The following is an 18,729-nucleotide window of genomic DNA, read 5'->3' on the forward strand; positions in this document are numbered from 1 at the left end:
CAAGGCAAAATCTCCCTGTGTCAGGGAATTCCTCCCCTTTCATGGGATTTGGGGGATTTATCCTCAATTTTGAGGTTCTGAGGTTTATCCTCAATTCTGAGAGAGGCTGACTCTCCTTTTTATTCCTGCTCTGGGCTGTTCTCTCCCAGGAAGAGCTGCCTGAGCTTCAGGTCACATTGACCTTGAGGCAAAAGCTCCCTGAGTCAGGGAATTCCTCCCCTTTCATGAGAATTGGGGGGGGTTTATCATCAATTTTGAGGTCCTGGTTCCACTGAGGGTGAATCTCTTTTTTTATTCCTGCTCTGGGCTGTTCTCCCCCAGGAAGAGCTGCCTGAGCTTCAGGTCACACTGACCCCTGTGTCAGGGAATTCCTCCTCTTGGATTGCACTTAACATCTCCCCTTTCACAGGAATCGAGGGCGTGTTTGGGAGCAAAAAACAGCCTGAAATTTGTTCCATTCAGGCATTCCAAATGTGCCATTCCCAGCCTGAAATCTGTTCCTTTCGGGGATTCCGAATTCCCAGCGACGACTCCGTGCCAGAGTTTGATCCATTGTTAATAGGTCAGTGGCTGTAAATGGACCTTTCCTGTTGTTTTGACATCTGTCTTCATTTTTTCCCCTACAGAAAAGGCACAAATGTTTCTTCATTAAAGCCCCGATTGACAGCTTGCTGAAAGGAAACCCACGGCAGCCGCTTTCCCTTTCATTCCTCTGCTCAAACCTCAGGTTCTCGCCGTTATTCCACCCCGACAAGCCGAGCTGCCCTCACCATTGAGCTAAATCCTCTTTCATCTTTATCCCTCGGCTTCTGCAGCGAGGAGGATGCTGTGATGCTGCTGAGATGCAGCGAGGAACTCTGCTCCAGGATTTAGCTCTGCCCCGAGCGCCGGGGATGCTGCGGAAAGGTTGCCAGAGAGGCGGATACCAGCCTGCATCCAGCTTTTTGCTGCATCCCCGCTGCCGAGCGAGATATGGATCATCCCTGGGATTATTCCTGCCTGTCCCTGTGCAGGGAGGGCACTCTGGAGGTGCTGCTGTGCCAGGGAGGTGTCGATGGGCGCCGGGCCCGGCGGGCTCTGCGGATTTTTCAGTTCTGGAGCCGACGCTCCCCTCACGGTGAGGTCTCTGTGGCGCAATGGACGAGCGCGCTGGACTTCTAATCCAGAGGTTCCGGGTTCGAGTCCCGGCAGAGATGATCTCCAGGCAGGTGTCTCTTTTCTTTTGGTGCCATTTCCCCTCAGAGATGATCTCCAGGCAGGTGTCTCTTTTATTTTGGTGTCATTTCCCCTCAGACATGATCTCCAGGCAGGTGTCTCTTTTCTTTTGGTGCCATTTCCCCTCAGAGATGATCTCCAGGCAGGTGTCTCTTTTATTTTGGTGTCATTTCCCCTCAGACATGATCTCCAGGCAGGTGTCTCTTTTCTTTTGGTGCCATTTCCCCTCAGAGATCATCTCCAGGATCTCCAGGCAGGTGTCTCTTCTTTTTTAATGGCATTTCCCCTCAGAGATGATCTTCAGGATCTCCAGGCAGGTGTCTCTTCTGTTTTAGTGCCATTTCCCCTCAGAGGTGATCTCCAGGCAGGTGTCTCTTTTATTTTGCTGTCATTTCCCTCAGACATGATCTCCAGGATCTCCAGGCAGGTGTCTCTTTTCTTTTGGTGCTATTTCCCTCAGAGATGATCTCCAGGCAGGTGTCTCTTTTCTTTTGGTGCCATTTCCCCTCAGACATGATCTCCAGGCAGGTGTCTCTTTTATTTTGGTGCCATTTCCCCTCAGAGATGATCTCCAGGCAGGTGTCTCTTTTCTTTTGGTGCCATTTCCCTCAGAGATGATCTCCAGGCAGGTGTCTCTTTTATTTTGGTGCCATTTCCCTCAGAGATGATCTCCAGGCAGGTGTCTCTTTTATTTTGGTGCCATTTCCCCTCAGACATGATCTCCAGGCAGGTGTCTCTTTTATTTTGGTGTCATTTCCCCTCAGAGATCATCTCCAGGATCTCCAGGCAGGTGTCTCTTCTTTTTTAATGGCATTTCCCCTCAGAGATGATCTTCAGGATCTCCAGACAGGTGTCTCTTCTGTTTTAGTGCCATTTCCCCTCAGAGGTGATCTCCAGGCAGGTGTCTCTTTTATTTTGGTGCCATTTCCCTCAGAGGTGATCTCCAGGCAGGTGTCTCTTTTATTTTGCTGTCATTTCCCTCAGACATGATCTCCAGGATCTCCAGGCAGGTGTCTCTTTTCTTTTGGTGCTGTTTCCCTCAGAGATGATCTCCAGGCAGGTGTCTCTTCTTTTTTAGGGCCATTTTCCTGGCATAGCTGATGGATGTAACATCCCTGTTCTCCCTTCTCCAGGCATTTCTCCTCCATCATCTCCCCCTTTCCTTTAGTTTCTCCTCCAAGCAGGTGTTTTAACTCCACTTTTCCCCCCAGTACTGTCCCATTTTTGATACCTTCTTCCTAAGGGATGTTCTGTGCATCCACAGGTGGATCCTCCTCTGGAGATCCTAGAACCAACAAAAAGGGTGGAATGCTCCTCTGGCAACTCCAGAACTGGAAAAAAAGGTGGAATTCTACCATGGGAACCCTGGAAACAAATAAAACCAGTGGGATGAGCCCATGGCAACCCTACAACCAGCAAAAATGGTGGAATGATCCTTTTATGACCCTAGAGCCAACAAAAATGATGGAATGGTCCTGTGGTGATCCTAGAACCAGCAGAAATGGTGGAATGGTCCTGAGGTGATCCTAGAACCCACAGAAATGGTGGCATGCTCTTCTGGAAATCCTAGAACCAACAAAAAGGGTGGAATTCTACCATGGCAACTCTGGAAACAAATAAAACCAGTGGGACGATCCCATGGCAACCTTAGAACTGAAAAAAAAAATGGTGGAATGATCCTGTGGTGACCCTAGAAGCAACAGAAATGATGAAAATGCTCCTCTGGAACCCAAGAACTGGAAAAAAATGGTGGAATTCTCCTCTCGTATCTGTAGAGCCAACAATAAAAGTGGAATGCTCCACTGGAAATCCTAGAACTTATAAAAGGGTGGAATGTCCCTCTGGCAACTCCAGAACTGGCAAAAAAGGGTGGAATTCTACCATGGCAACCCTGGAAACAAATAAAACCAGTGGGATGAGCCCATGGCAACCCCAGAACCAACAGAAACAGTGGAATAATCCCATGACAATCCTAGAAATGGTGGAGTGTTCCTCTGGAAAACCTAGAGCCAACAAAAATGGTGGAATGGTCCTGTGGTGACCCTAGAACCAACAGAAATGGTAAAATGCTCCTCTGGAACCTAAGAATTGAAAAAAAAAATAGGTGGAATTATCCTCTGGCAACCCTAAAATTAAAAAAAAAAAAAAATTAAATGCTCCCCTGGCAACCCTAGAACAAACAGAAACAGTGGAATGATCCCATGGCAACCCTAGAACTGACAGAAATTATGGAATGCTCCCCTGGCAATCCTAAACCCAACAAAAACAATGAGATGCTTGTTTGACAACTCTAGAACCAAGAAAAACTCTGGAATGTTCCTCCCCTGCCGTCCCTAAAATCAACAAGAAATGGTGGAATTCTCACCTGGAATCTCCTTTCCCACAGGCAATAAAATCTGGGTTTCATTTCAGGTTGGACTCCTCTGATCCTTGAGGAATTTTTCACCCTTGTGGCTTCCCAAAGCCACCCCAGATCCAGCAGGGATCAGGATGGAGGAGATGTTGGGTTCCTCCAGCAGCTCCCAGAATTTGGGGTTCAGGTTCATCTGTAAAGGGTTTGGGGTTCAGGTTTGTCTCTAAATAAATTCATCATTTCTGGATAATTGTTGATGTTGGGGGGTACAAAACCTTCCAGGTTTGGGGTTCTGAGCACCCCAGATCCAGCAGGGATCAGGATGGAGGAGACGTTGGGTTCCTCCAGCAGCTCCCAGAATTTGGGGTTCAGGTTCATCTGTAAAGGGTTTGGGGTTCAGGTTTATCTCTAAATTTATCATTTTTGGCTGATTGTTGATGTTGGGGGGTACAAAACCCCCTGAGTCTGGGGGCTCTGAGCACCCCAGATCCAGCAGGGATCAGGATGGAGGAGATGTTGGGTTCCTCCAGGAGCTCCCAGAATTTGGGGTTCAGGTTCATCTGTAAAGGGTTTGGGGTTCAGGTTTATCTCTAAATTTATCATTTTTGGCTGTTTTTTCATGGTGGGGAGTACAAAACCCCCTGAGTTTGGGGTTCTGAGCACCCCAGATCCAGCAGGGATCAGGATGGAGGAGATGTTGGGTTCCTCCAGTAGCTCCCAGAATTTGGGGTTCAGGTTCATCTGTAAAGGGTTTGGGGTTCAGGTTTATCTCTAAATTTATCATTTTTGGCTGATTGTTGATGTTGGGGTGACAAAACCCCCTGAGTTTGGGGTTCTGAGCACCCCAGATCCAGCAGGGATGTGGTGGAGGAGGTGTTGGGTTCCTCCAGGAGCTCCCAGAATTTGGGGTTCAGGTTCATCTGTAAAGGGTTTGGGGTTCAGGTTTATCCTAAATAAATTTATCATTTCTGGATAATTGTTGATGTTGGGGGGTACAAAACCTTCCAGGTTTGGGGTTCTGAGCACCCCAGATGCAGCAGGGATCAGGATGGAGGAGATGTTGGGTTCCTCCAGGAACTCCCAGAATTTGGGGTTCAGGTTTATCTCTAAATAAATTTATCATTTTTGGCTGATTGTTGGTGTTGGGGGGTACAAACCCCCCCGGGTTTGGGGGCTCTGAGGGGTCTGTGCCAACACCAGAAGCTTTGGGGTGCCCAAGGATGGGGGCTGCACTTCAGGGGGCAACAACAATATGGGCAGGGTGGGGGTCTTTGGTGTACTGGGGGATGGAGGTGGGGTCTCACTGGGATTTGGTGGTCCCCAAAATATGGGGCAGTGATGGTGAGGGGTTTCTGGATGTTGGGGTGGCCTGGGGGGTCTCTGGAGCCCTGTGGAATGGGAGGGAGGGAGTTTGCCCTGTATGGGATCCTGAAGGATTGGGGTCTCCATTGCCCTGCTGGGGGATGGAAATGGGGGTCTCTGCTGAGGGTGGGGGTCTCTGAGGGTCTCCAGAGTATGGGGCAGTGACAGTGAGGGGACCATGGGCTGCTCCAGAGGCCACGGGTGAGGCTCCAGACCCCCCAAGGGTCCAGAAGCTCCACGACGTGAATGAAGGGGGGGTCTGCCTTGCCCTGCTGTCCTGCTGGATTGATCTGGGGGTCTCTGCCGGATGGGATGATGAAGGAGTGGGGGTCTCCATTCCATGGGGTGATGGACATGGGGAGTCTGTGCTGGATGGGATGATGAAGGAGTGGGGGTCTCCATTCCATGGGGTGATGGACACGGGGGGTCTGTGCTGGATGGGATGATGAAGGAGAGGGGTCGCCATTCCATGGGGTGATGGACATGGGGAGTCTGTGCTGGATGGGATGATGAAGGAGAGGGGTCTCCGCTCCATGGGATGATGGATGGGGGGGTTCTCAGGTGCCCTGGGAGAGGGCGATGGGGGTCTCTGCTCGGTGGGATGATGGAGTGGGGGTCTCCACTCCACGGCGTGATGGATATGAGATGTCTCTGCCGCCCTGGAGCCCGGAAGGGGCTCAGCGCACACCAGGGCAGAAGCAGAGCGGCAAATCCCGAGCGGTTCTGTCTCCATCCACATCCCGCACCCAGCGGCGCTCACAAGGGCTCCTTTACCGCGCGGGGCGGTACCGGGGCGGTTCCGGGCCGTACCGGGGCCGTTCCAGGGCGGTCCCGAGGCGGTTCCCGGGCGGTTCCGGGGCCGTACCTGGGCGGTCCTGAGGCGGTTCCGGGGCGGTTCGCGGGCGGTTCCCGGGCGGTTCCGGGCCGTACCGGGGCCGTTCCGGGGCGGTCCGCGGGCGGTCCCGAGGCGGTTCCGGGGCGGTTCCGGGGCCGTACCTGGGCGGTTCCGAGGCGGTTCCGGGGCGGTCCCCGGGCGGTTCCGGGCCGTACCGGGGCCGTTCCAGGGCGGTCCGCGGGCGGTCCCGGGGCGGTCCCCGGGCGGTTCCGGGGCGGTTCCGGGGCCGTTCCAGGGCGGTCCGCAGACAGTACCGGGGCGGTCCTGAGGCGGTTCCCGGGCGGTTCCGGGGCGGTCCCGGGGCGGTTCCGGGGCGGAGCCGTGGCCGGGCCGGTGGCGCCATGGCCGCCGCTGCGGGGCTGGCGCTGCTGGCGCTGCTGGCGGCGGCCGGGGCCGAGCGGGGCCGGAAGGTGAGCGGGGCTCGGGGCTACCGGATCTACCGAGGGTACCGGGGCTGGGTGGGCTGGGTGCGGAGCTCGGAGCTCGTCCCGCGTTGCGGCGGTGGCTGAGACCCCCCCGTGTCCCCTCCTGGGATCTCGGAGTGCGGAGACACCGGGGTCACCCAGCCAGGGACATCCCGGTGGGTGCGGGTGGGACTCTGTGCTCGCCCAGGACAGCTCTGCCACCCTCGGTGCTGAGGGGAAACTTGTGGGGTAGTTTGTGGGATAGAAACTTGTGGGGTAGTTTGTGGGATAGTAACTTTTGGGATAGTTTGTGGGATATTAACTTTTGGGATAGTTTGTGTTCTCGGGGGATCCTGTGCGGAGCAGGGGCTGGGCTGGACCCGCTGGGGCTCCAACCTTGCGGGGTTTGGGGGCAAAAGGGGCTCCCAGGTGGGGCTGGAGCTGAACCAGCCCTCGCTGTGTCCTGGGTGACCCCGCCCTGCCACCCCTGTCCTGCGGCGACATGTCCCATGTGTGTCCCTTTGTCCTGATCCAGTGGGACCAGCGTGGCTGTGGGGTCGGAGAGGCGATTATGATGGGATGGGATGGGATGGGATGGGATGGGATGGGATGGGATGGGATGGGATGGGATGGGATGGGATGGGATGGGGCTGTGAGATGGGAAAGGAAGGGGCTGTGTAAGGGAAGGGGCTGTAGGATAGGAAGGGGCTGTGGGATGGGAAAGGGCTGTGGGATGGGAAGGGGCTGTGAGATGGGATGGGATGGGAAAGGAAGGGGGCTGTGGAAGGGAAGGGGCTGTGGGATGGAAAAAAAGGGGCTGTGGGATGGGAAGGGGCTGTGGGAAGGGATGAGAAGGGAAGGGCCATTAGGATGGGAAGGGGCTGTAGGAAAGGAAGGGGCTGTGGGATGAGAAGGGAAGGGGCTGTGAGATGGGAAGGGGCTGTGGGATGAGAAGGGAAGGGGCTGTGGGATGGGAAGGGGCTGTGGGATGAGAAGGGAAGGGGCTGTGGGATGGGAAGGGGCTGTGGGATGAGAAGGGAAGGGGCTGTGGGGTGGGAAAGGAAGGGGCTGTGGGATGGGAAGGGGCTGTAGAAGGGGAAGGGGCTGTGGAAGCAAAGGGCCATGAGGATGGGAAGCAGCTCAGAGCTGTGAAATGCTGACCGAGCGTGTTGAGCAACACCAGGGCTGCAGAGTCACGGGAGCCCGGGCAGCTGCAATGTCCCATCCTCCTGTCACACTGGGGCTGTCCTGCCGGGCTCAGAGCCACCCCCAGCCCCGTCCCTGCCTCGCAGGTGTCCATGGAGTACAACCCTGGCTGGAACAGCTCCTCTGTGAACCTGCTGCACGTGCGGGCGGTGGGGCCTGAGGACACCCTGCACTACGTGTGGAGCAGCATCGGGGCCCCTTCTGTGCTCCTGGTGGCCACCCGGAGCCCCAGCAGTGCCCTGAGGGTCAACTGGACCCAGCTGCTGTCACCCAGTCCTGCTGGGGCCGTCTGGATCGACCCTCCCGACAGCGTGGTCTATTCCACGGCCGTGGTGTTCACCAAGGTACTGCTGGCAAGGGGCTGCTCTGGGACAGCTGGGGGTGCTGAGGGTCCCTGGGCAGCTTCCCAGCTCCAGGGAAATCCCCTCCATTCCCATTCCCATCCAGGGAAGTGTCGGAGCTGCTTGGCTGAGGCAGCTCTGCCCCGTTCCCCGGATCACAGCACAATCCCCCGTCCTGCCGGTGCTCCCAGCCCCTCTCCCCTCCCTTCCCTGCAGCTCTTCGAGTTCAGCGAGGCCAAACCTTTGGGAGAGCTCTTCTACCCCACCTACGACCTGTCCGAGTTCTCCTGGGAGAGCCTCAACCACAGCCTGAACCACACGGCCCTGACGGCCGAGCTCAGGGGGGTCCCGGCCAGCGACCCCGGCGGCGCCTTCGCCAATGGCAGCCTGGCATTCCGGGTATGGCACGGGCAGGGGGCACGGGCAGGGGGCAGGGGGCAGCTCCAGGAGGAAGAGAGCTTGTCCAGAGGGCAGAGGGCATGTCCAGGGGGCAGGGGGCACGTTCAGGGGGCAGAAGACACATCCAGGGGGCAGAGAACTTGTCCAAGGGGAAGAGAACTTGTTCAGGGGGCACGGGGTGTGTCCAGGGGGCAGAGAGCACATTCAAGGGGCAGAGAACTTGTCCAGGGGCAGGGAACATGTCCAGGGGACAGGGCACACATCCAGGAGGAAGATAGCTTGTTCTGGGGGCAGGGGGCACCTCCAGGGGGCAGAGAGCATGTCCAAGGGGAAGAGAACTTGTTCAGGGGGCAGAGAACTGGTCCAGGGGATAGACAGCATGTCCATGGGGCAGGGGACATGTCCAGGGGGCGAAGAACTTGTCCAAGGGTCATGGGACATGTCAAGGGGACAGGGGACACCTCCAGGGGGCAGGGGACATGTCCAGGAGGAAGAGAACTTGTCTAGGATGCAAGTTCAAGAGGGCAGATCCAGGGCACAGAGAACTTGTCCAAGGGCCGTGGGACTCGTCCAGGGGGCACAGGGCACGTCCAGGGGCAGAGAGCGTGTCCAGGAGGAAGAGAACTTGTCCAGAAGGCAGGGAACACGTCCAGGGGGCAGAGAATTGGTCCAGGGGGCAGAGGGAAGCGATACGTGGAGTACATAAACTCCACCACCAGATGTAGTTATGAAGTGTGTATGTTGTGTCGGCGCCCGGCACAAGTGAGAGAGCTCTCCTGAAAAACTCGGGCTGTCCCACATCTTTATTCACAAAGGTGTTCCACATGCAATACATTGCACAACTTTGCCATGCATATTCAACCCCTGGCCCCACCTCGCATGGTAATCAGATCCACGCCCTTCTGGCTGTGCGTTGTTTGCTTGGGGTCTCTGGTGGTCTCTGAGGCTGAAGATTGTGGTCTTCCTCATGACTGAACTTTTGAACTTTTCTCCTTTGCGCATGCGCTTTTGGTCCCTTGGTGCTTGTCTGAGTACGTCTGTCAGCCTTGATTAGCTTGGAGACAGAGGAGTCCCTTAATCTGGGCTCTTTTGCATCTCTTGGTCTTCTCTGGTATTGTTCTTTATGCAAGAAACTTCAGAAATTTGCATTTTCCTGTGCCCTTTGTACCATGGCAGAAGTTTCTTAAGTAAAAAGGTTAAAATTCAACCCATAGTTCTACAGGCTAAGCTTTAAATGCTTAATTCATATTGCTAATTCGAGTGAACTCCAAAAATCTCTATTTCAAGAGGGCATGTTCAGGGCACAGGGAGCACATCCAGGGGGCAAAGAATTGGTCCAGGGTGTAGAGCACTTGTTCAGGGGACAGGGAACATGTCCTGGGGGCAGAGAGCTTGCCCAGGTGGCAGGCGCTGTCCCTGTGCCCCGTGTCCCTCACTGTCCCTCACTGTCCCTGGCTGTCCCTGTGCCCCGTGTCCCTCGCTGTCCCTTGCTGCCCCTTCCTGTTCCCCTGTCCTTCACTGTCCCTCCCTATCCCTGTGCCCCGTGTCCCTCTGTCCCTCACTGTCCCTCTGTCCCTCGCTGTCCATGTGCCCCGTGTCCCTCTGTCCCTGTGCCCCCTGTCCCTGGCTGTCCCTCTGCCCTGTGTCCCTCGCTGTCCCTGCTGTCCCCGTGCCCCATGTCCCTTGCTGTCCCTCACTGTCCCTGCTGTCCCCATGCCCCCTGTCCCTGGCTGTCCCTGTCCCCCTGACCCTCACTGTCCCTCGCTGTCCCTGTGCCCCGTGTCCCTCGCTGTCCCTTGCTGCCCCTCACTGCCCCTTGCTGTCCCTCACTGTCCCTGTCCTCCTGACCCTCACTGTCCCTGGCTGTCCCTCTGCCCTGTGCCTCACTGTCCCTGTGCCCCGTGTCCCTCACTGTCCTTGTCCCTGTGTCCCTCTGTCCCTCGCTGTCCCTCACTGCCTCACTGTCCCTCTGTCCCTCTCTGTCCCCCTGACCCTCACTGTCCCTCTGTCCCTGTCCCGTGCCCTGTGTCCCTCGCTGTCCCTCACTGTCCCTGTGTCCCTCTCTCCCGTGCCCTGTGTCCCTCGCTGTCCCTCGCTGTCCCTCTGTCCCTCTCCCGTGCCCTGTGTCCCTCGCTGTCCCTCGCTGTCCCCGTGTCCCCTCAGGTGACAGCGTACGAAGGCAGTGGCCGCGCGGTGCGGCTGCCGCGGCTGCAGCACACGGCGGACAGCTCGCAGCTGCAGTTCGTGCTGGCCGGGGTGCTGCCCCGCGGCAACGGCTCCCGCTTCGTGCTGCAGCTGGCCGCGCTGGAGCCGCCGGCGGCGCAGCGGCGCCTGCGGACGCGGAGCTCCATCGATGATGAGTACACGCCCAGCATCTTCCAGGTGAGCCGGGATGGCCTCTCAGTCAATAAACGGATCGGTTCATCCGTCTGGTAATGGATATTAATCTATCTACTACCAACCCATTAGATAGATCAATATCCATTAATAGAATTGATATTAATCTGTCTAATGTCAGTCTATTCGATAGATCAATATCCATTAACAGGGATGATATTAATCTATAATCAGTCCATTAGCTAGCTCAGTACCCATTAACAGAACACGAATCCCTGTCCTGCTGCCGCAGAGTGACCCCCTGTCCGTCCGTCTGTCCGTGTGTCCGCAGGAGCTGTCTCTGGTGGCCGAGCCCCCGAACGGTGGCACCAGCGGCTCCGCGCTGTCCTTCCTGCAGTGATATTAATCTGTCTCATATCAATCAATTAGATCGATTAATAGAATTTCCATTAACCTATCTACTACCAATCCGTTCGATAGATCAATATCCATTAATAGAATTGATATTAATCTACAATCAATCCATTTGATAGATCAATATCCATTAATAGAATTGATATTAATCTGTCTAATATCAGTCTATTAGATCAATATCCATTAACAGGGATGATATTAATCTATCTACTACAAATCCCTTAGTTAGAGTAGTATCTATTAGTAGAATTGATATTAATCTATCTATTATCAATCCATTCGATAGATCAATATCCATTAATAGAATTGATATTAATCTGTCTATTAGATAGCTCAATATCCATTAACAGGGATGATATTTATCTATTATCAATCCATTATCTAGCTCAATACCCATTAGCAGAACGCACACGAATCCCTGTCCTGCTGTCCTGGGGTGACCCGCTGTCCGTGTGTCCGTCTGTCCGTGGGTCTGCAGGAGCTGTCTCTGGTGGCCGAGCCCCCGAACGGCACTGGCAGCTCCGCGCTGTCCTTCCTGCAGTGATATTAATCTGTCTCATATCAATCGATTAGATCGATTAATAGAATTTATATTAATCTATCTATTAACAATCCGTTCGATAGATCAATATCCATTAATAGAATTGATATTAATCTATCTGCTATCAATCCATTCAATAGATTAGTATCCATTAATAGAATTGATACTAATCTATTATTCATTAGATAGATCAATATCCATTAATAGAATTGATATTAATCTGTCTAATATCAGTCTATTAGATAGATCAATATCCATTAACAGGGATGATATTAATCTGTCTAATATCAGTCTATTAGATCAATATCCATTAACAGGGATGATATTAATCTATCTACTACAAATCCCTTAGTTAGAGTAGTATCAATTAGTAGAATTGATATTAATCTATCTATTATCAATCCATTATCTAGCTCAGTACCCATTAGCAGAAACGCACACGAATCCCTGTTCTGCTGCCTTGGGGTGACCCGCTGTCCGTCCGTCTGTCCGTGTGTCCGCAGGAGCTGTCTCTGGTGGCCGAGCCCCTGAACGGTGGCACCAGCGGCTCCGCGCTGTCCTTCCTGCAGTGATATTAATCTGTCTCATATCAATCAATTAGATTGATTAATAGAATTGATATTCATCTATCTACTACCAATCCGTTCGATAGATCAATATCCATTAATAGAATTGATATTAATCTGTCTATTAGATAGCTCAATATCCATTAATAGGGATGATATTTATCTACTATCAATCCCTTAGCTAGCTCAATACCCATTAACAGAACGCACACAAATCCCTGTCCTGCTGCCGCAGCCGCAGAGTGACCCGCTGTCCATGTGTCCGTCTGTCCGTGGGTCTGCAGGAGCTGTCTCTGGTGGCTGAGCCCCCAAATGGCACCGGCGGCTCCGCGCTGTCCTTCCTGCAGTGATATTAATCTGTCTCATATCAATCAATTAGATCGATTAATAGAATTTCCATTAACCTATCTACTACCAATCCGTTCGATAGATCAATATCCATTAATAGAATTGATATTAATCTGTCTATTAGATAGCTCAATATCCATTAACAGGGATGATATTTATCTACTATCAATCCATTATCTAGCTCAGTACCCATTAGCAGAACGCACACGAATCCCTGTCCTGCTGCCCTGGGGTGACCCGCTGTCCGTGTGTCCGTCTGTCCGTGTGTCCGCAGGAGCTGTCTCTGGTGGCCGAGCCCCCGAACGGCACCGGCTCTCCTCTGTCCTTCCTGCAGTGGAAGGCGGCCGCCTACGGCTCGCCCAGCCCGCGGCGCGAGGACGGCGTGCGGTGCCGGGCCGGGCGGCTGCGCGCGGCCAACGGGAGCCTGCCCGCGGCCGCCGTGCCGCGCGCCTTCTTCGGGGACAGCCCGGCCGCCCTCAGCGTCCTCAACGTGTCCTTCGGCGGCGAGGAGGGACACGTCTACCAGGAGAGGAGGTACCTCAGCTGGTGAGTCGGGGGGCTGGGGGGTCTCAGCTGTGAGTGAGGGGGGTCTGGGGGCCTCAGCTGTGAGTGAGGGGTCTAGGGTGCCTCAGCTGTGAGTGAGGGGTCTGGGGGGTCTCAGATGGTGAGTGAGGGGTCTGGGGGGTCTCAGCTGTGAGTGAGGGGGGTCTGGGGGGTCTCAGCTGTGAGTGAGGGGTCTGGGGGGTCTCGGTGAGTGAGGGGGATCTGAGGGGTCTCAGCTGTGAGTGAGGGGTCTGGGGGGTCTCAGATGATGACTGACGGGGATCTGGGGGGGTCTCAGATGGTGAGTGAGGGGGATCTGAGGGGTCTCAGCTGTGAGTGAGGGGTCTGGGGCTCTGGGGTACCTCAGCTGGTGAGTCAGGGGAGTCTGGGGTACCTCAGCTGGTGAGTGAGGGGTCTGGGGGGTCTCAGATGGTGAGTCAGGGGGGTCTGGGGGATGGATACCAAAGCTGCTGAGTGAGGGGGATCTGGGGTACCTCAGGTGGTGAGTGGGGGGTCTGGGGGGTCTCAAATGGAGAGTCAGGGGTCTGGGGGGTCTCAGCTGTGAGTGAGGGGATCTGGGGGGTCTGGGGTACCTCAGCTGTGACTGAGGGGGGTCTGAGGGGTCTCAGCTGTGAGTGAGGGGTCTGGGGTGCCTCAGATGGTGAATGAGGGCGTCTGGAGGGTCTCAGGTGGTGAGTGAGGGGGTCTGGGGGGTCTGGGGTGCCCCAGCTGTGAGTGAGGGGGCTCTGAGGGGTCTCAGGGAGTGCTGCTGGTGCAGAGGGCTCTGAGGGGATGTTCCTGGTCACTAACCACGTGCAGAGGGGTCTGAAGTGTTTGAGGGGATGCTGCTGCTCACTAAAGATGGGCAGAGTGGTCCAAAAGGATAATCCTGGTCACTGACAATGTGCTGAAGGGTCTGAGGGGATGTTCTGGTCACTAAGGATGTGCAGGGGGGTCTGAAAGGTCTAAAAGGATGTTCCTGGTCACTAAGGATGTGCAGGGGGGTCTCAGGGCATGCTCCTGGTCACTGAGGGTGGACTGAGGGGTCTGAAAGGATGTTCCTGGTCACTAAAGATGTGCTGAGGGGTCTGAGGGGATGCTGCTGGTCCAGAGGGGTCTAACAGGATGTTCCTGGTCACTAAGGATGTACAGAGGGGTCTGAGATGTTCCTGGTCACTAAGGATGTACAGAGGGGTCTGAGGAGATGTTCCTGGTCACTAAGGCCGTGCGCTTTGGGCACTGGCAGGTCTCAGGGTTTCCCTATTCACTATCAATCTCCATTCCAACGTCAGAGCTCCCCTGCAATCCTGCAGCAAAGGCTCCACGGCTCCTTGAGCAGCCTCACCCTGGCCTGACCCCTCTCCCCACGGGACAGAGCCCACCCTGCCCTGATCGGTGCCATCCCCCCTTTGCAGGTCGGTGCTGCTGGGCTTCGGGGAGCCCCCCAGGGACAGCTTCTCCCCTCTGGTGATCTCCATCACGGCCGTGGCGCTGGGCACGCCGCTGGCCATGCTGCTGCTGGGCAGCTGCCTGCTGCTGCTGGCACAGAGACGGCGCTACTCGGAGTACGAGCCCATCAACTGAGGGGGCCGGGCCGGAGACCCCCGGGATCCTCCCCTCAAATCCTGGATCCTCCCATTCCGGATCCTCCCATTCCCGGGATTCCCGGATTGCCTTGCCGGGAGCGGCCGTGGCTGTGCCGCCCCCTCTGCCCCCCCCGAGGGGACCGGGGGACACCTGCAGGTGCCCCCCTCACCCCTGTGTCCCCCTGCCCAGTGCCACTGCTGCACTCCCTGCCCGGGTTTTTCCTGATCCACGCAGCAAAGGGAAGCGATGGGGGGAGTTTGGTCAGGAAAACCCTCCTCTCCCTCTTCCTCGTCCTTTCGCCCTTCTCTTCCTCCTCCTTTTCTCCTCTTCCTCCTCTTCTCCTCCTCCTCCTCCTTTTCTCCTTCTCTTCCTCTTCTTCTTTTTTTCTTCTTCTCCTCCTCCTCTTCCTCCTTTTCTCCTTCTCTTCCTCCTCTGCCTCCTTCTCCTCCTTTTCTCCTTCTCTTACTCCTCTTCATCTTCTCCTCATCTTCTTCCTCCTCTTTTTTTCCTTCTTCTCTTCCTCCTCCTTTTCTACTCCTCCTCCTCCTCCTTTTCTCCTTCTCTTCCTCCTCTTCTTCTTTTCCTCCTCCTCCTCTTCCTCCTCTTCCTCATCGTTCTTTTCTCCTTCTCTTCCTCCTCTTCTTCTCCTCCTCCTCCTTTTCTACTCTTCCTCCTCTTATTCTTCTTCTACTCCTCCTCCTCTCCCTCCTCATCCTTTTCTCCTTCCCTTCCTCCTCCTCTTCTACTCCTTTTCTACTCCTCCTCCTCTCCCTCCTCATCCTTTTCTCCTTCTGTCTTCCTCTTCTTCTTCCTCCTCCTCCTCTCCCAAGGGACACAACCACTGCTGGCCAAGGACTGTCCCCAGTGCCACACCCCGGGCTGGCTCCAGCCCCGCTCCTGCTCCCAGCACATCCCAGCAGCTCCTCCCCGCTCCCCGTTCCTGCTGGGACCCCCAGTGCCGGTCCCAGCACTGCTCAAGCTCAGGTGTGTCCTGCGGGGCCCTGCAGGGCTGGATCCCAGCTCAGCCCATGGCCCGGGGCTCTCACAGGGATCTGGGGCCCTGCTGGCTCCGGGTTCTCCATCACTGACTTGTCTTCAACCAAATAAAGTGGATTTCTAGACACAGCTTCCTGTGGGAATGCTGTCCTGGGGTGAGGAAGAGGAGGGCAGCTCCTGGCAGGGTGCTGGAGCTCAGCAGGAGCCAAGGGACTGAGGTGTGGGATTTGGGGAGGAGCCGTAGCTTCAGTTGAGCAAGGGGTTCCCTTCAGCTTGAGCTCCTCACAGGGATCTGGGGCCCTGCTGGCTCTGAATTCTCCATGACTGACTTGTCTTCAACCAAATAAAGTGGATTTCTAGACACAGCTTCCTGTGGGAATGCTGTCCTGGGGGTGAGGAAGAGGAGGGCAGCTCCTGGCAGGGTTGGGACAATGCTGGAGCTCAGCAGGAGCCTCTGGCCCTGGTTTGAGGTGTGGGATTTGGGGAGGAGCCGTAGCTTCAGTTGAGCAAGGGGTTCCCTTCAGCTTGAGCTCCTCACAGGGATCTGGGGCCCTGCTGCCTCCGGGTTCTCCATCACTGACTTGTCTTCAACCAAATAAAGTGGATTTCTAGACACAGCTTCCTGTGGGAATGCTGTCCTGGGGGTGAGGAGGAGGAGGAGGGCAGCTCTTGGGAAGGTGCTGGAGCTCAGCAGGAGCCAAGGGACTGAGGTGTGGGATTTGGGGAGGGGGACAGGGGTTCCTTTGAGCTGTGGGGTCACTGAGGGTCCAGGGCTGGGCTGTCGCTTGGGAGAGTCACAGAATCCTGGAATCTCCCCACAGGGATCACCCAGTCCAACCCCTGGCCCTGCACTGACACCCCAAAATGGGAGCATTGTCCAAACCCTCCTGCAGCTCTGGCAGCCCTGGGGAACCTCAGGGGGAAGAACTTTTTCCCTGATAATCCATCCTAAACCTCCCTGACACAGCTCCAGGATCCCTGCGGTGCTGTCCCTGCTCACAGGAGCTGCCCCCGCTGAGGGAACTGCTTGAGATCCGTGTCCTCAAAGAGGAACAAGGAAAAAAAGCTCAGCAGAAAGTTCCAAACTTCCCTTTCAGCCCTCCAGAGCAGGAACCCCCTGCTCCACTGCAGCCAAAGGAGGGCAGGAAGGGAAACTGGGGGAGGTTCCGTGGGGAGCTCGGTGTGGTTTTTGAGCAGAGAACTGAGGGGTCTGGGGGCAGGGTGAGGGGTTTGGGCCAGGATGAGGGGTTTGGGGCAGGATGAGGGGTCTGGGGGCACCACTCTCCCCATCCCGGGGGCAGGATGAGGGGTTTGGGGCAGGATGAGGGGTCTGGGGGCACCACTCTCCCCATCCCGGGGGCAGGATGAGGGGTTTGGGGCAGGATGAGGGGCCTGGGGGTGCCCCCTCCCCATCCTGGGGGGCAGGATGAGTTGTCTGGGGCAGGATGAGGGGTCTGGGGGCGCGGTTCTCCCCATCCCGGGGGTCAGGATGAGGGGTCTGGGGCAGGATGAGGGGTTTGGGCCAGGATGAGGGGTTTGGGGCAGGATGAGGGGTCTGGGGGCGCCACTCTCCCCATCCCGGGGGCAGGATGAGTTGTCTGGGGCAGGATGAGGGGTCTGGGGGCGCCACTCTCCCCATCCCGGGGGCAGGATGAGGGGTTTGGGGCAGGATGAGGGGTCTGGGGGCGCCACTCTCCCCATCCCGGGGGCAGGATGAGGGGTTTGGGGCAGGATGAGGGGTCTGGGGGCGCCCCCTCCCCATCCCGGGGGTCCCCCCTCGTGCGGCCCCTGCAGTACCGCGCTCCCACCACGAGGCGGCGGCAGCAGCGGCGCGGGCCCGAGTGCGGCACCGGCGCTGCCGCTCCGCGCTTTGGTCTCCGGGACAGCCCGGGAGGGGCAGCACCGGCGGCCTTTCCTCACCGGGAGGCAGCGGCGGCAGCCCCCGGAGCCCCTCAACCCCTCGGTGCCGGTACCGGGGCCTCTCAGCCCCGCGGTGCCGGTAGCGGCGGGTGGTGGCAGCGCCACTGCGCATGTGCGGAGCCTGAGGTGCAGTACCGGCCTTTGGCCACCGGGCGGCGACAGCGCGCTGTGGGCTGTCCGTGTGCGGGGCGGGGCCGGCCCGGTTCGGGACCCTCCGGTACCGCCTTTGGTCCGGGACCCCCCGGTACCGCCTTTGGTCCGGGACCCCCCGGTACCGCCTTTGGTTCGGGATCCCCCGGTACCGCCTCTGGTCCGAGACCCCCCGGTACCGCCTCTGGTCCGAGACCCCCCGGTACCGCCTTTGGTCCGGGATCCCCCGGTACCGCCTCTGGTCCGAGACACCCCGGTACCGCCTCTGGTCCGAGACCCCCCGGTACCGCCTCTGGTCCGGGACCCCCCGGTACCGCCTTTGGTCCGAGACTCCCCGGTACCGCCTCTGGTACCGCCTTTGGTCCGGGACCCCCCGGTACCGGCTCTGGTGCACTGGGAGCTCCCTGGGGTGTACTGGATCTTACTGGGGCACACTGGGAGCTCACTGGGAGCAGTGGGTGCGGGGCAGTATCGGGTCAGTACCGGGGCAGTACCGGGTCAGCGAGTGCGGGGTCAGTGACTGCGGGGCCGTGCCCGGGCGGTGGCACCGGCACAGGAACGCCGTGTGCTGCCAGCGCATTCCTGCCTGAGTCACCGCCGCCTCTGCCCGGCCCTGCCCCGCACCCACTGCCCCGGTACTGCCCCGGTACTGCCCCGGTACTGCCCCGCACCCACTGACCGCTGCCTGCACACCCGTGTGCCCTCAGAACCCCAAATCCCCCAATCACCCCCAAGCCGCAGCCATTCAATACCCTCTGTGCCCCCAGAACCCCTAAATCCCCCCCCAAACACTCCCCAACACCCCCAAACAGCCCCTGTGCCCCCAGAACCCTAAATCCCTCTAATTCCCCCCAAACCGCATCCATTCAACACCCTCTGTGCCCCCACAACCCCTAAATCCTCCCAAACAGCCCCTGTGCCCCCCACAGCTCCTAAATCCCCCCAAATCCTCCCAAACACCCTCAGTGCCCCCCATAACCCTCAGGCCAGGGGGGGCTGGGAGTTCGGGAGAGGAGGAGGAAGAGGAGGAGATGAAGAAGAAGAGGAGGAAGAGGAGGAGGAGCCTTCATGGAGGAGCAGCCCAGTGCCCAATGCCAGGCTCGGGAGGCCGGGAAGGGGATTTGGGGTGCCGGGGACACCCGAATTCCTGGA

At 57.1% G+C, this 18,729-nt stretch overlaps 1 protein-coding gene, 1 long non-coding RNA gene and 1 other non-coding gene across 3 annotated transcripts; all 3 read left to right on the forward strand.

The window, feature by feature from the left end:
• The first annotated feature begins 1,122 nt into the window (after nucleotides 1–1,122).
• TRNAR-UCU (transfer RNA arginine (anticodon UCU)) lies at nucleotides 1,123–1,196 on the forward strand. Its single transcript has one exon. It is a non-coding gene; the product is annotated as a tRNA-Arg (tRNA).
• A 351-nt stretch (nucleotides 1,197–1,547) lies between these two features.
• Nucleotides 1,548–3,626, forward strand: LOC132085097 (uncharacterized). The gene is made up of 3 exons (XR_009420146.1): nucleotides 1,548–1,794; nucleotides 1,895–2,101; nucleotides 2,152–3,626. It is a non-coding gene; the product is annotated as an uncharacterized LOC132085097 (long non-coding RNA).
• Nucleotides 3,627–6,131: 2,505 nt separating this feature from the next.
• Nucleotides 6,132–15,636, forward strand: GLMP (glycosylated lysosomal membrane protein). The gene is made up of 6 exons (XM_059490464.1): nucleotides 6,132–6,235; nucleotides 7,522–7,779; nucleotides 7,993–8,175; nucleotides 10,339–10,557; nucleotides 12,656–12,927; nucleotides 14,340–15,636. The coding sequence occupies exons 1-6, from the start codon at nucleotides 6,167–6,169 to the stop codon at nucleotides 14,506–14,508; spliced, it is 1,170 nt and encodes a 389-aa protein (XP_059346447.1). The 5' UTR covers nucleotides 6,132–6,166; the 3' UTR covers nucleotides 14,509–15,636.
• The last annotated feature ends 3,093 nt before the right edge of the window (nucleotides 15,637–18,729 follow it).

This window comes from Ammospiza nelsoni, chromosome 28, assembly GCF_027579445.1.
Source record: "Ammospiza nelsoni isolate bAmmNel1 chromosome 28, bAmmNel1.pri, whole genome shotgun sequence".
NCBI lineage: Eukaryota > Metazoa > Chordata > Aves > Passeriformes > Passerellidae > Ammospiza > Ammospiza nelsoni.

Coding starts and splice junctions, on each gene's coding strand:
- GLMP (XM_059490464.1), top strand. CDS start 6,167: ATGGCCGCCGCTGCGGGGCTGGCGCTGCTGGCGCTGCTGGCGGCGGCC. Junction 7,780..7,992: donor CGGCCGTGGTGTTCACCAAG/GTACTGCTGGCA, acceptor CCTTCCCTGCAG/CTCTTCGAGTTCAGCGAGGC. Junction 12,928..14,339: donor GAGAGGAGGTACCTCAGCTG/GTGAGTCGGGGG, acceptor CCCCCTTTGCAG/GTCGGTGCTGCTGGGCTTCG.